The following is a 15,475-nucleotide window of genomic DNA, read 5'->3' on the forward strand; positions in this document are numbered from 1 at the left end:
TTGTTCCATTGCCTAGGTCAGCCTGGTATTAAAAAATGGAAAGACCCAGTGGGTGTGTTATTGACAAGTTTGTGCAGACTTTCTTCTAAGTGTATTGGAGAACACAAAACTTCCCTGAACAAGAACAGCAATAATGAAAGGTACACTCGAAAGAGTAAGGAGGTGGGGCTCAGTGGCTCATGCCTGCAATCCCAGCACTGTGGGAGGCCAAGCCAAGCAGATCGCTTGAGCCCAGAAATTGGAGACCAGCCTGGACAACATGGGGAAACCCTGTCCCTACATAAAAAATACAAAAATTAGCTGGTTGTGATGGCACATATCTGTGGTCCCAGCTATTTGGGAGGCCGAAGTGGGAGGATGCCTTGATCTCTGGGAGGTCAAGGATGCAGTGAGCCATGATTGCACCAATGCACTCCAGCCTGGATGACAGAGGGAGACCATGTCTCAAAAAAAAAAAAAAAAATGAGGGCTGGACGTAGTGGCTCACACCTATAATCCCAGCACTTTGGGAGGCTGAGGTGGGCAGATCATGAGGTCAGGAGTTCAAGACAAGCCTGACCAAGATGGTGAAACCCCGTCTCTACTAAAAATACAAAAATTAGCTAGGAATGCACCTGTAATCCCAGCTACTCAGGAGGCTGAGGCACAAGAATCACTTGAACCCAGGAGGCAGAGGTTGCAGTGAGCCGAGATCGTGCCACTGCACACCAGCTTGGGCGACAGAGAGAGACTTCGTCTCAAAAAAACATTGAGAGAGAGAGTAAGGAAAGTAAAAATAAAAATAAGGCAGACAGGCGGGTGAATACGGGAAGGATGAGGAAGAGAAGAAAAAGGAGAAGGAGCAATAGGAGAAAAGAGAGAGGAGAAGGAGGACCAAGAGGAAGAACTAATCACAGACAAGAATGGGGTCGGAGCGAAGAAAAGGAAATAAAGAGGCTGGGAAGGAAAAGGAAATTGACCGACTTGAGATATTTTCAGTTTTTTTGAAGGTCACGCCCCAGTTTTCGCTGTAAATTAAAGACTCAGGAAACAAGCCTTTCCTGTTGAGATCTGTGTATAATTCCTGCTCTGTACCTTGCTAGCGATTGTTGTGTATTAAGATAAAAGGATCTGCAGAGAGAAGGGGCTTGCACCTGAAGGCGAGGGGCCTTACAGGTTTAAACCCCTGGGGACGACACATGTCTCTCAAACTTGCAACAGGAAGTGAGGGAGAGCCTGGGTCTTGCTCACAAGGCATCAAGCCACTCAGGAGACAGTCTTTTTAAAAATGGTCTAAACTGAATATGATTTAACATAAAATTGGACGTTCTGGCATCTGAAGCTTAAGACATCCTAATTTCATAATTGATGGCTGCTTAGAAGTGATGACACACAGAAGTGGCTATCTATATTTGAGCAGACACAAAAGTAAAACTGTGTGCTCAGAGCTTGACCAGATGTAAACCGAGAGAGCTGTCCTGTAGGGAAGGAAGGACACCACGACGTCCAGGAAGGTGCTGTCTTGTCAGGAGTAAAGAATTAGAACTAGGGACAGGCATGGTGACTCACACCTGTAATCCCAGTACTTTGGGAGGCTGAGGTAGGTGGATAATGAGGTCAGGAGTTCGAGACCAGCCTGGCCAACATGGCAAAACCCCATCTCCACTAAAAATACAAACATTAGCAGGAGTGGTGGTGCACACCTGTCATCTCAGCTACTCAGGAGGCGGAGGCAGAAGAGTCCCTTGAACCCAGGAGGTGGAGGTTGCAGTGAGCCAAGATAGTGCCATTGCACACTAGCCCAGGCAACAGAGTAAGACTCTGTCTCAAAAAAGAAAAAGTCATTGCAGATGACGTGATTAATTAAGATGAGGTCATACAGTAGTAGGGTGGCCCTTAGTCTGGTAGGTATCCTCATAGGAAGAGGAGAAGAGACACAGAAACAGACACACAGGAAGAAGATGGACATGTAACAAAAGGGGCAGAGATGCGAGTGATGCATCTATAAAGGGTGCCAAGGATTGCCAGCAAGCACCAGAGGTTAGAAGACGTGAGGAAGGACACTCTCCTATAAGCTTCAGAGGGAGCACCGTCTGCAGACCCCTTCATTCCACACTGTAGCCACCAGAAGTGTGACACGTAAATTGCTGTTGTTCTAAGCCACTCACTTTGTAATACTTTGTTACAGCAACCCTAGGAAAGTAAGGCAGCATGGTCAGTGTGTGTTTCACTCAACAGGCACTTTTTTCCAAAGTGCCCGTATTGACCTTCCCACCAGCAATGCATGAGAGTTCTGCTTGCTCTACCATCCATCAGCACTTGACACTAGCAGTGTTTTTCATTGTAGCCATTCCAGTAGGTGAATAGTGGTTTTGATTTGTATTTTTCTAATGGCTTCTAATGTTGAGCATCTTTTCATGCACTGTCTGCCCTCCATGTATCTTCCTTAGTGAAGTGTCTGTTCCAGCCTTTTATCCAGTTTTTATTGGTTGTGTGTGTTTTCTTAATTGTAAAGAGTCGTAAGAGTTCTTTTATCCTATATCAGGTATGTTTTCTAAGTATTTTCTCCATGTCTATGATTTCTATTTCCTTAACAATGCCTTTCTTTTCTTTCTTTCTTTTTTTTTTTTTCTGAGACGGAGTTTCGCTCTTGTTTACCCAGGCTGGAGTGCAATGGCGCAATCTCGGCTCACCGCAACCTCCACCTCCTGGATTCAGGCAATTCTCCTGCCTCAGCCTCCTGAATAGCTGGGATTACAGGCATGCGCCACCATACCCAGCTAATTTTTTATGTTTTTAGCAGAGATGGGGTTTCACCATGTTGATCAGGATGGTCTCGATCTCTTGACCTCCTGATCCACCCGCTTCAGCCTCCCAAAGTGCTGGGATTACAGGCTTGAGCCACCGCGCCCGGCCAACAATGCCTTTCAAAAAAGATAATTCTTTGAATTCGAAGGCTGATTCATCCATGTTTTCTGTTCTAATGTGTGTTCGTGTCCTAGCAAAAACAAAACAAAACAGAACAAAATTGCCCAAGCGAAGCTCCCAATTACTTTCTCTTATGTTTTCTTAAAAGTTTTATAGTTTTTGCTTTTGCATTTAGGTCTATGATATATTTCAAATTAATATTTTCATATAGTGCTAGGTAATGGTGTAAAGGTTGAACTTTTTTCATTAGCATATGGAAGTTCCATTGTTCTGTTTGTTGAAAGGCCCATGTTTTAGACATGGATGACCTTGGTAGCTTTGTTGGAAATCAACCGACTGTGTAAGTTTACATTTCTGGATTTTTTTATCCTGTTCCACGTGTCTATATATCTAACCTTTCATCAACACCACCCTGTCTTATATGTATTGCTTTATAGTAAGTCTAAAAATCAAGTTTCGTGAGTCATCTAACTTTGTTGTTCTCCAAAATTATTTTGGTTGTACTAGGCCCTTTGCTTTCATATACATTTTAGAATAACACTGATTTTTTTCAAAATGCTTACTGCATTTTTTATTATACTTTAAATTCTGGGATACATGTGCAGGTTTGTTACATAGGTATACATGTGCCATGGTGGTTTGCTGCACCCATCAAACCATCATCTACATTAAGTATTTCCCCTAATGCTATCCCTCCTCTAGTCCCCCACCCCCCAGCAGGCCCCAGTGTGTGATGTTCCCCTCCCTGTGTCCATGTGTTCTCACAGTTCAACTCCCACTTATGAGTAAGAACATGTGGTGTTTAATTGATGTCTTAATATATACTCTTCTGATGCATGAACACAGTATATCTTTCCATTTATTTATATCTTCTTAGATTTCCTCACCAATGTTTTGTACTTTCTAGCACACAAACCTTACATATATTTTGTTAAAGTCATCCCTAAGTATTTCTCGGGATATTATTGTAAGTTATACATTTTTAGAATTTCAATTTCTAATTATTTTTTGCTAGTATATAAAAATACAGTTGATTCCCACAGACCTTGTATCTTATAAACTTGACAAACTCACAGATTATAGTCATTTTCTAAATAATTCCTTAGGATTTTTAATGTAGATAATCATGTTATTTGCAATAAAGACTATTTTATTTCTTAGGTTCTCTGTTTTTTGTTTTTTGTTTTTTTTTTAATTGGGCCTTCTTTTCAGGGAATTCCAGAACAGGCATGTCCACAGCCAGTGAGGAGAATGAGATGTGGTTTCACATTTTGATGTTTTGAAAGCAGCATTAGACTGCTGTTTATATCACACAGATTTATTTCTCAATTTTTCTGTTAAATTGTGCCCCTGTTATTTGTGCTCTGTGACTGATTCCTACTGCAGACTCTTGGATTCTAAGATCTTAAGCGTTCAAACTATAATGTCCCCTTTGGATAAAATGTTTCCTCCTGTGGTCCACTTTTTAGAACATATATGAAATGGGACATTTCGTGGCTACGCATAAGCCGTTGCCACAGGGCAAGGAAAAATTAAAACAAGACTTTTGATTAAAGAGTGAAGACAAGGAATTAAAGAATATGAAAAGGACAGAAAGGAGCTAATTCTTACCTTAGTTAAGCTGCGGCTCTATTCAAAGAAACAGGATACATGGCCTTGAGAACTCCCATAGATTCCCAGACTAGAAGCATCTGTTGATTTGAAGCTGGGGAAGAGAGGAAGGAACATAAACAAGATTTGAAACAGGATTTAGATTTTCTGAGGCCTTCTCAGATAACGTGGGTGGCACCAGCCCCATTCCACAGCTCGCTTATTAGTTGCTGAAAGTGGGACATAACACTTGGAGAGCAAAAAGAAGGGGAAGGAAAAATTGTTCAGGGTAAAAACAGATGTACAAAAGTACCTTGCAGTTAAGAGAGGACCTGCCAAGTCAACAAACACTAACAATGAAATACATTCAAGTTGCTCTGTGATTCCAGGTCTTTTCTCTTTCACCTGGTCACATACATCTTAAACACCCCCGAAAAGGACCCCCTTATACCAACAAAGCTTTTCCACCATCTCTCCGTAAAGTAATATGCCTGCCTTTTCATCTTAGCTTTTCCATCAACACATTTAATAAAGTCCATCTTTCAACATTCATTCAATAAACATCGATGCATCCAACTGGGGCCAGGCAATACATCAGGACCTAAGAATATGAGGATGAAAAATGAGGTCACTGCCCTCATCAGGCTCACAGCCCAGCAGAGGAGACAGACAATGGAGCAAACATAATACAGTAAATGCTGTGATGGACAAGCACCTGGGAGCCAGGATGAGAGATTCATTTCTTTTTTTTGTTTGTTTGTTTTTGAGACAGAGTCTCACTCTGTCGCCCAGGCTGGAGTGCAGTGCTGTGATCTCAGCTCACTGCAACCTCCACCTACTGGGTGCAAGTGATTCTCCTGCCTCAGCCTCCCCAGTAGCTGGGATTACAGGCATGTGCCACCACACATGACTAACGTTTTTGTATTTTTAGTAAAGACAGGGTTTCACCATGTTAGCCAGGATGGTCTCAACCTCCTGAGCTCGTGATCTGCCTGCCTCAGCCTCCCAAAGTGCATAAGCCGCCAAGTCTGGCCAAGAGATTCTTAAACCAAGCCAGAGAGACAGTCTGAAAGCTTCCTAGAGGAGAAGGCATCTCAGCGGCACGTTAAAGCTTCTGTACACTAGAAACTCTCTTATTGGCTATTTTTGTTCAAGTACATGGTCAGTTACTCAGAACCGGAAATTATAGAAACATAATGTATGCCTTAAACACCTAATTTAACATAAACATATGTGGAGCATTTATGTCCCAGTTTATTTGACTGTGGGTGCAACATTTTCCTTTAAGCATAAACCTTTATTTAGAGTTTCCTGTAGAAATCACACTTTCAAGGCATTCATTAACTACATGATTTCTAGTTTTCCTCTTCAAAGGGGAGCAGGGATGTGGAGAGAATTGCAAAGCAAACTGAGTACAGCATCCTTCTTGACTGATAGTTTTGTTGATCAGAATGTTGCATGTGGCCGAGTGCAGTGGCTCATGCCCCTAATCCCAGCACTTTCGGAGATCTAGGCAGGTAGATCACTTGAGGTTAGGAGTGCGAGACCAGCCTGGCCAACAGGGTGAAACCCTATCTCTACTAAAAATACAAAAATTACCCAGGCGTCGTGGCAAACGCCTGTAATTCCAGCTACTCGGGAGGCTGAGGCAGGAGAATTGCTTGAACCCGGGAAACAGAGGTTACAGTGAGCTGAGATGGCACCACTGCACTACAGCCTGGGCGACAGAGTGAGATTGTCTCAAAAAAAAAAAAAAAGGAGTGTTGTGTGTGTGTGTATGTGTGTGTGTGTCTGTTCTGTGTCTGTGTACATGTGTGTGTGTGTTCTGTGTCTGTGTACATGTGTGTGTGTCTGTTCTGTCTGTGTACTACGTGTGTGTGTGTTCAGTGTCTGTGTGTGTGTTCAGTGTCTGTGTACATGTGTGTGTGTTCTGTGTCTGTGTACATGTGTGTGTGTCTGTTCTGTCTGTGTACTATGTGTGTGTGTGTGTTCAGTGTCTGTGTACATGTGTGTGTGTGTCTGTTCTGTGTCTGTGTACTACGTGTGTGTGTGTATGTGTGTGTGTCTGTTCTCTGTGTGTGTGTGTGTGTCTGTTCTGTGTCTGTGTACGTGTGTGTATGTGTGTGTGTGTTCTGTGTCTGTGTACATGTGTGTGTGTCTGTTCTGTCTGTGTACTACGTGTGTGTGTGTTCAGTGTCTGTGCACATGTGTGTGTGTGTCTGTTCTGTGTCTGTGTACTACGTGTGTGTGTGTATGTGTGTGTGTGTCTGTTCTCTGTGTGTGTGTGTGTGTCTGTTCTGTGTCTGTGTACGTGTGTGTGTGTGTGTGTGTCTGTTCTGTGTCTGTGTACATGTGTGTGTGTGTCTGTTCTGTCTGTGTACTACGTGTGTGTGTTCAGTGTCTGTGCACATGTGTGTGTGTGTCTGTTCTGTGTCTGTGTACTACGTGTGTGTGTATGTGTGTGTGTGTCTGTTCTCTGTGTGTGTGTGTGTCTGTTCTGTGTCTGTGTACGTGTGTGTATGTATGTGTGTGTGTCTGTTGTGTCTGTGTACATGTGTGTGTGTGTTCTGTGTCTGTGTACATGTGTGTGTGTGTGTCTGTTCTGTCTGTGTACTACGTGTGTGTGTGTGTTCAGTGTCTATGTACATGTGTGTGTGTGTCTGTTCTGTGTACTACGTGTGTGTGTTCAGTGTCTGTGCACATGTGTGTGTGTGTCTGTTCTGTGTCTGTGTACTACGTGTGTGTGTGTGTGTCTGTTCTCTGTGTGTGTGTGTGTGTCTGTTCTCTGTGTGTGTGTGTGTGTGTGTGTGTGTGTGTCTGTTCTCTGTGTGTGTGTGTGTGTGAATCCCTCCCAGCCCTGGGAATTTTTCAACCTGGCGTTAAATCTCTGTTTGGTTTCAGAGTCATCCTTTGTTTCTTCTTTGACTCTGTGATGGCACCTCATCTAGTCGCAAACAGTGAGCAGAGCTTGGTCCCTGCTCTGAGATGAAGCCTTTGTAACTGCTCCAGCCAGGGCCTGACAGCCATGAGTACCGCTGTCCTGGCAGCTCTGCAGGGAGCTCATAAGACAGGGAAACAGGAGGGACCAGCTCTGCCTGGCAGCTGTGACATGGTGTGCCAAATAGGCATTAATGTCGCGTGCAAGAGAAACAGGCGGAAGGGACAGAAGGATTTATCTCTTGTTAGAACTGAGCTGCGTTTTACAATCCAGATCAAATTTCTTGGTCACTTTTATGGTGAAATTCTCGTGGTTTCAGAATCCAGTGCTATTGCTTGGAAGGAAAAAAAATGGCATAGAATATTAAATAAATATTCAAGAGTGCTTTGGCCCAGACACACTCAGTATAATACAACAAGCAAAACCATCTGACCTTCATGCAGCTGCTCATGGATTAAAAAAAAAAAATCAACTAATTTCAACAGGGCTGCTGAATAATCAAGGCTTAAAAGGAGAGGTCCTAATGGAATCTGATCTGTTGCCTACATCGTTAGGGAGCATACAGCTTTGTACATGAAAGCAAAGCACACCCTCCTTCCTCATTACAGCCAAGGGGAGGCTTGGGACACTGGGTTCCCCCGGTACACTTGGGACTCTTTTAAGACCGTGGTTGTTTTGAAGCTGGCAAAGCAGAGAAGAGAAAAGCCATCTTCTCTTATGGTAATGATTTTATTTACTCTGCTTCGGGCTGGTCACTGCTGGTCACTGCCAGCCCCTGAGTCGCCTGGGATTTATAGAAGACTCCATACAGCATGAGTTCACCGAGATCACTCCCTGCTCCTCTGTCTTCAATATACACTTCATTACATAAACAATAAAAAACAATGCTGGTCTATATGTGAAGGGAATCGTACAGTTTTCAATCAGATGGTATAATTGTCTAAGAGCTGGAAATCTTGGAATTTAGGTGCAAAAGAGCATATTCTTCCACAACACTTCTGCTATTCAGTTTCTCATGCGGGTTGTTAGTTATCACAGGACCTGACTTTCATGGAAACAAAGTGTGTAATTTGAGATGGGTCATTTCATAGTATTAGTGATCTTGTGCTGCGTCGTTCCTTTAAGAGTCTCCAGATATCTCAGCAAAGCTCTTTGGCCGTGCATAAATAGAACTACAAAGCGCATCCTTGATGGCCTCTGATTTAGTGTTTGATGTGCACCTGAATGATCTGATTGTACCTCTTTCTATCTTTTGCGCACCTGGATATAAATCCGCATTTATTATCCGGATTTGCTTCTGCACCAAATGCCTATGTTCCCTCTTCTCATCAACATCTCTTCCCTCTCCGGATGCTCTGAATTAGATATGACCATAGCCTGAAGGTGAGCTTCAAACAGGATATTTACAAGACAGACACTGGTGTGCCTAGTCCCCGCCAAGCACCAATGACCACAGGGCCATTTAGGTAAATTACTATGTTTAAACAGCAGTCTAAATTGTGGTCATAAGATTAAAAAAGGAAAATTCCCTAAATGGATGTTATTAATTCTAAAGTATTGCAATCTGATTCTACCAAAACATACTTTCATCACAGTCCTCATTTTCTTTATCTCAAGCTGTTTAATACTATATTCAGAATATTATCACTAGAGTGACCATAGTAATGGACCATATGGATAAACAGGCAAAAGGACACATGTAAAATGTAGAGGATGTCATGTAAATACCTGTTAAAATCCTGCAAATGTCCATTAAAATAGCAGCTCCGCTAGATAGGAAGACAGAACGTAAAAAGAATGCAGAGCTGAGGCTGGGTGCAGTGGCTCACACCTGTCATCTCAACATTTGGGGAGGCCAAGGTAAGAGGATCACTTGAGGCCAGCAGTTTGAGACCAGCCTGGACAACATAGTGACACCTCATCTCTACAAAGAGATTTTACAAATGAGCTGTGATGGAGCACACCTGTACTTCTAGCTACTTTGGAGGCTGAGGCAGGCAGATCACTTGAGACCGCGAGTTCAAGGCTGCAGTGAGCTGGGATGACACATCTGCAACCTCACCTGGGGAACAGAGTGAAACCCTGTCTCTATAAAAAGAAAACAAATTCAGAGTAGAAATGAGCGTTTAACAGATTGTTTGTGCAAAGAGAGAGATCAGAACTGGGGTTTGGAAGGAAGGTCACAGGATGTCATTCACCTTAACCAGCAGATAAAACTGGGAGAAACTACCAAGGATCAGCGTGAACTCAAGGGCTTAGAGTAGAAGACATGGACTTGGAGTTCAGTTAGTATAAGCCACAGTTAATTATAAAAAAGTCAATACAGTGGTCTGTTGGTGAGAAAAGTATCCTGGAGGTCCATAGCTCTTTTCTTTTTTTTTTTTTTTTTGAGATGGAGTTTCGCTCTTGTTGCCCAGGCTGCAGTGTGGTGGCATGATCTCGGCTTACTGCAACCTCCACCTCCAGGGTTCAAGTGATTCTCCTGCCTCAGCCTCCTGAGTAGAGTAGCTGGGATTACAGGTGCCTGCCACCACACCTGGCTAATTTTTGTATTTTTAGTAGAGATGGGATTTTGCCATGTTGGCCTAGGCTGGTCTCGAACTCCTGACCTCAGGTGATCTACCCACCTTAATCTCCCAAAGTGTTGGGATTACAGGTGTGAGCCACCATGCCCGGCCCATAGCTCTATCTTTCCTACCCAGATGGCCTTTCTAGTTTATGTGCTGCTCAGTCTCTGAGAAGGTAACCCCAATGCACTAGGAATGGAAACCCCGCTTCCTTGGGGAAGTATTTTTAAATTTCTTAGAAAGATAAATTAAATGAATGTGGGATACTGTAATCGGTTATTTGGTGGGTAAATATATTTCAACCCCAGGCAAGATTAGATCCAAGTCAAGTCTAAAGATGATTAAATAAATCAAATGCACAGTAGTATTTGTGTGTTAATCCAGGGAATCGTTTTTATATGCCTTATATTTTAAATGTTTGTATTGTATAAAATAGTTTGGGAACTGGGTGTGGTGGCTTACACCTGTAATCCCAGCACTTTGGGAGGCTGAGGTGGAAGACTTGCTTGAGCCTGGGAGTTTGAGACCAGCCTGGGCAACACAGCAAGAGCCCATCTCTACAAAATAAAATAACTTGATATGACTAATAGATTTAGACTTATGCCTTTAGGTTCACAATAAAACCAAATCTGTAAACAGTACTGAAAATCTTAGGAGAATTAAAGTGTACACAAATACATATAAATATATTACATATATTAGCTTTATAATACAAGTCTCAGGAAAGCTGTGGTATCAAAAACTTGAAGGATTTAGAAAGAAAATTCAATATATAAAATCTATAAATATAAATGTAATTTAAGATGTTTAAAGGAGTTTAACATCTTAAGGTGAGCAAATCACTTGAGGTGGGCAGTGGAAGCAAATATTAACCAAGGACATAAAAGTGGAACCAAATATTCACCAAGGATGTCAACATGATTTTTAAAAAATTATACCTGGTACAATATAACATAAATATAAGAAAGATATCATAATTTTTACATTTACTTTAAAAAAAACAAGTATTAATACTAAAAAAAACATGTAAATCACAAAAGTGCAAACACACTTTCGACTTAAGATACGTGAAAATGGATATCTCTTCTTTGATGTGACACAATGAGCAATGTTGATCACATGCAACCTTGGCAGGGCTTATCCTCTTCCACAGGATGCTGGGTGTAAGTAGGAGTTTCCCTCACTGAACAATTTCCTGTTCTCTGTACTTCCATCTCAGTGCAAGAATCAAGAGTTTTAAGAAAACATGCAAAATGTCTTTCTCTTGCTTACTTGAGTAGTTTCACCTAAATTTAGGAAGCGCTTTAAGTCCCACACACAAGGTTAAGGCATGTTTATGCAGTTCACTATGCCTCACTTCTCTCCTGATGCTTAAAAAAAAAAAAAAGGAAACAGAATTGTAGAAAAAATAGCTGAATTGCAGGATTTACCCATGTGATCATTAACAAAGTATAGAATTGCCTACAAATGCCCACTGCTCCCAAAGAATCACGACAAACAAGAAAAAATAATGCACTTAGGCAGAGTTGAATGTTACATACGTAAGTTAAATATTTCTTAGTTTTCCTTTTCAAAACTATGTTTTGAAGTTAATTCTCTTTTAGTGCAGTCAGTTTTGCGTATTTGTTTTTTTTTAAATAATACTGGGCTGGCTCACACCTATACTGCCAGCATTTTAGGAGGCTGAGGCGGGAGGATCGCTTGAGCCCAGGAGTTAGAGGCCAGTCTAGGCAACACAGTGAGACGTTGTCTCTAAATCAAAAATACTCCCCAAAGTAGCCAAGCATGGTGGCATTAGCCTGAGTCCCAGCTACCTGGGAGGCCTAGGCAGGAGGATTCCTTAAGCCCAGGAGGTTGAAGCTGTGGTGAGCCATGATTGTGCCACTGCACTCCAGCTTCGGCGACAGAGGGAAATCTTGTCTCAAAAAATAACAATAACAATAAACAAAAATTTTAAAATAAAATAAAATAGAACATCAGTAAAGGACCTTCAAACGCTATCATGTGAATTCTATGAATATAAAGGGATCTAGTCAGTTTGAAATGACTTAACATTAGAGAAGTCCATTAGGACTTTAACTATTTTACATTTATTGAGAGCCAGCAAAACGATGAATAAAAAGGAAACAGAAAGGTATGAATTTGTCATCTAAGCCCTGCATCCCTTTCTATTGTACTGATTATTACAAAAACCTTCCTGGCCGGGTGAGGTGGCTCATGCCTGTAATCCCAGCACTTTGGGAGGCTGAGGCAGGTGGATCACCTGAGGTCAGGAGTTCAAGACCAGCCTGGCCAACATGATAAAAACCCATCTGTACTAAAAATACAAAAATTAGCCAGGCATGGTGGTGTGTGCCTGTAATCCCAGCTACTCAAGAGGTTGGTGCAGGAGAATCACAGGAACCCCAGAGGTGTAGGGTACAGTGAGCCAAGATCGTACCATTGTACTCCAGCCTGGGGGACAAGAGCGAAAAAAACCCAACCAAACCAAAAAAAAAAAAAAAAAAAAAAAAACCTTCCTACTGGGATAAACAGACACTCAGACACTTTTCTCCCCGGGACAGTTTGTAATGACCTCCTGTCTTCCTTCTCACAGATGAGTCTCAGAGTGCATCCACTGACTGGGCCAGGGCACCACCCTATCATACCTCCACTAGAGCGACATCACAGTTCTCTTTCTATTTCACTCTTCCGGGTTTTTTTTGTGAACCAGCACCATGACACCTCCTTACAAGTAACATCCATATAAAGTACCATGTCAGGACAAGATTTGCCGTGGCTGTCTTGGGGTAATCTTGTCTATCCTTTTCTATTGGGTTATCTGTTTAAACAGAAGAGATGAACCAGTGTGTAAATTCTATAGCACAACTTTTAGAATCCATCTATTTTTAGAGACAGATTGCTTTTCTGGAATTTGGCAGAAATTCCTTAAGAGATCAGAATTGACTGTGACCATTTGATCATTTTCCTGAATGATTTTTTAGAATTCTACCACCACGTCCTACCCCAAACTGAGCCCTGCAATTCAAGGAGATTTCCTGGAGAAAACTGAGCACACTAACGATGACCCCACTTTTCTCCTTCTCTAACCTCCGGGGCCCCACCCCAGTGACTTCATCATCAGCGCGGATTCTGCCCTTTTGCTCCACAGTGAATCGCACCCTCCTGACCCCATGAGTATTTCTCTCAAATGCCAGGCTGGCTACCTAGGTTGTGAGTTCCAGTGCAAAATGGAAATCTGCAACCCTTTGTCACCAAACAAGTAAGCATTTCAAGAGGGTGAAAGCAGACTGTTAAGCCAAGTGACAGCTTTTGTAAAGCAGGTTGCTGTACGACTGTTCAGGTTGTAGCCCATTAAAAAACATGCAGGTTCCTGAGCCATTAGGATCATTGGGATCCTGTGATAGAATTCAGAAATCTGGCTGGGCGCCTTGACCATGGCTGTAATCCTAACACTCTGGGAGGCCAAGACAGGTAGGTCACCTGAGGTTCAGGAGTTCGAGACCAGCCTGACCAACACCGGCAAAACTCTGTATTTGCTAAAAATATAAACATTAGCTAGGCGTGGTGGCACACACCTATAATTCCAGCAACCTGGAAGGCTGAGGCAGGAGAATCACTTGAACCCAGAAGGCAGAGGTTGCAGTGAGCTGAGATTGCACCACTGCACTTCAGACTCCAGCCTGGGTGATGGAGCAAGACTCTGTCTCAAAAAAAAGAAAAAAAAATTTCATAAAACTGCATCTAAGCATTGGGTAAAGAAAACCCAAAAGAGAGTTTTTCTCAGGGAAAGAGCGAGTACCAAGAAAGGGTGGGAGAGAATAGTTAGCCTCTGAAGTAGGGAAGGGGAGGGAGAGACACAAGATGTCACAAAGGGATTGACAGTCCTGACTAGCAAATGACAGAGACAGGGGGTACAGGGCAAGAAATGCCAACTAGGGAAGGGGCTCAAAGATGAGGCTGGACACCCATTTGCAGAAATAAACAATGATTCAAAATCATACAGCTGGAGGCCAGGCACAGTGGCTCACATCTGTAATTCCAGCACTTTTGGAAGCTGACATGGCAGATCATTTGAGGTCAGGAGTTCAAGACCAGCCTGGCCAAAATGGTGAAACCCCATCTCTATGAAAAATACAAAAATTAGCCAGGCATGGTGGTGCACACCTGTAATCCCAGCTACTCCAGAGGCTGAGACAGGAGAATCGCTTAAACCCAGGAGCAGAGGTTTCAGTGAGGCAAGATCATGCCACTGCACTCCAGCCTGAGTGATAGAGCGAGACTCTATCTCACCAAAAAAAAAAATTATACGGCTGGTCAGAGACACCTCGCTGAGTGATGGTCCCCTTGGAGAGATTATGTGTAATTTACATAAGTCTTTAATTGTGAAACAAACTAATGAAAAAGAGAATCTACATAATTCCTTAAGGGAAACAATACATATACAAACAAACTCCTGGTCTTCAAATACTACTACAAGGAGATATAATTGATGTTAAAACTATTCTGAGAAAACTTAATCAACCTAATACTGCAGAAGGCGTTCCAAGGTCTTGTAGTACCTTCTAACAGCCAGTAGGAATTTAATGATGGATTAAATCATTTCATTGATTCATTCCTGCATTAACTTAATTACATTCATAAACGATATTAATTTATTGATGAATGAAAGCATAATATACAAGCTAACCTATAATCCACAGAATACTAAATTAGCTTTCATTAGATAAACTCAATTAAATAATATTCAGTGGGGGTCTAATAAATTTTTGTTGAGGCAGTCAATAAAACATAAAGAAATCCCTTGTTAACCCCAAATCTCAGAATTATAATCTTCCAATCTGTAACTTTACAACTTTTTTTCATAAGACTGCTAGAGAAGATATTGATTCAATAGACACCTGATTTGCAAAATTAATCTCATTTCTTCACTACCTTCACCAATTAATCTGAGCGTCCTCATCCCCATACACCATGGGGGCATCCTATGCCCAATCAGAGTAGGGTGGATAAGCGCCGGATTTTGCCATAGTGTGACTCTTTTTAAAAGGAAGAAAACAAAAGCCAACGTTGATCCCAGGACTGTGTGTGAGAGAGAGCAAGGGAGAGAGAGCGAAACATCTACCTCTATGTGCCCGTAGAACTAAATATATGCATTCTGCCTGTTCTCTATAAACCTCTAGCTCTTGTTTGGGGGTAGTGTGTATGAACTGTTTAATAACTCCAAGTGATGATGTTGCATTTTAGAATAAGAACCAAGAAGTCAGATTTCAGTAGAAAAGCAAAGCATTCAACACGGTATCTCTTGAGTGTCCAAATATTCTCTCCTTCTCAGGACACCAGTCATATTGGATGGTGGTCCACTCTAACAGCCTCATTTTAACTCCGTTACTTCTCTAAAGGTCCAGCCCCAAACACAATTACATGGTGAGGCGCTGGGGTTAGGGCTTAGCATGTGAATTTTAGTAGGCGC

General features: G+C 42.2%; 1 protein-coding gene and 1 long non-coding RNA gene across 6 annotated transcripts in view; one reads left to right on the top strand and one right to left on the bottom strand.

Annotated features, from left to right (window-relative positions):
* Nucleotides 1-15,475, top strand: part of LOC118155260 (uncharacterized) — a 38,104-nt gene that overhangs the window by 15,209 nt on the left and 7,420 nt on the right. The gene's annotated exons all lie outside the window — the stretch shown is intronic.
* CDNF (cerebral dopamine neurotrophic factor) overlaps nucleotides 1-15,475 on the bottom strand; it is a 210,694-nt gene that overhangs the window by 7,312 nt on the left and 187,907 nt on the right. For all 3 annotated transcript variants that reach the window (XR_013519544.1, XR_013519543.1, XM_078329523.1), the window contains one exon: nucleotides 4,519-4,612. Coding sequence is in view for 1 of the 3 variants with exons in the window: in XM_078329523.1 (XP_078185649.1) it covers nucleotides 4,524-4,612 (89 nt within the window). In the remaining 2 variants the exon portion in view is untranslated. The remainder of the gene's footprint in view (nucleotides 1-4,518; nucleotides 4,613-15,475) is intronic.

The sequence above is a fragment of the Callithrix jacchus genome, chromosome 7 (assembly GCF_049354715.1).
Source record: "Callithrix jacchus isolate 240 chromosome 7, calJac240_pri, whole genome shotgun sequence".
Classification (NCBI taxonomy): domain Eukaryota; kingdom Metazoa; phylum Chordata; class Mammalia; order Primates; family Cebidae; genus Callithrix; species Callithrix jacchus.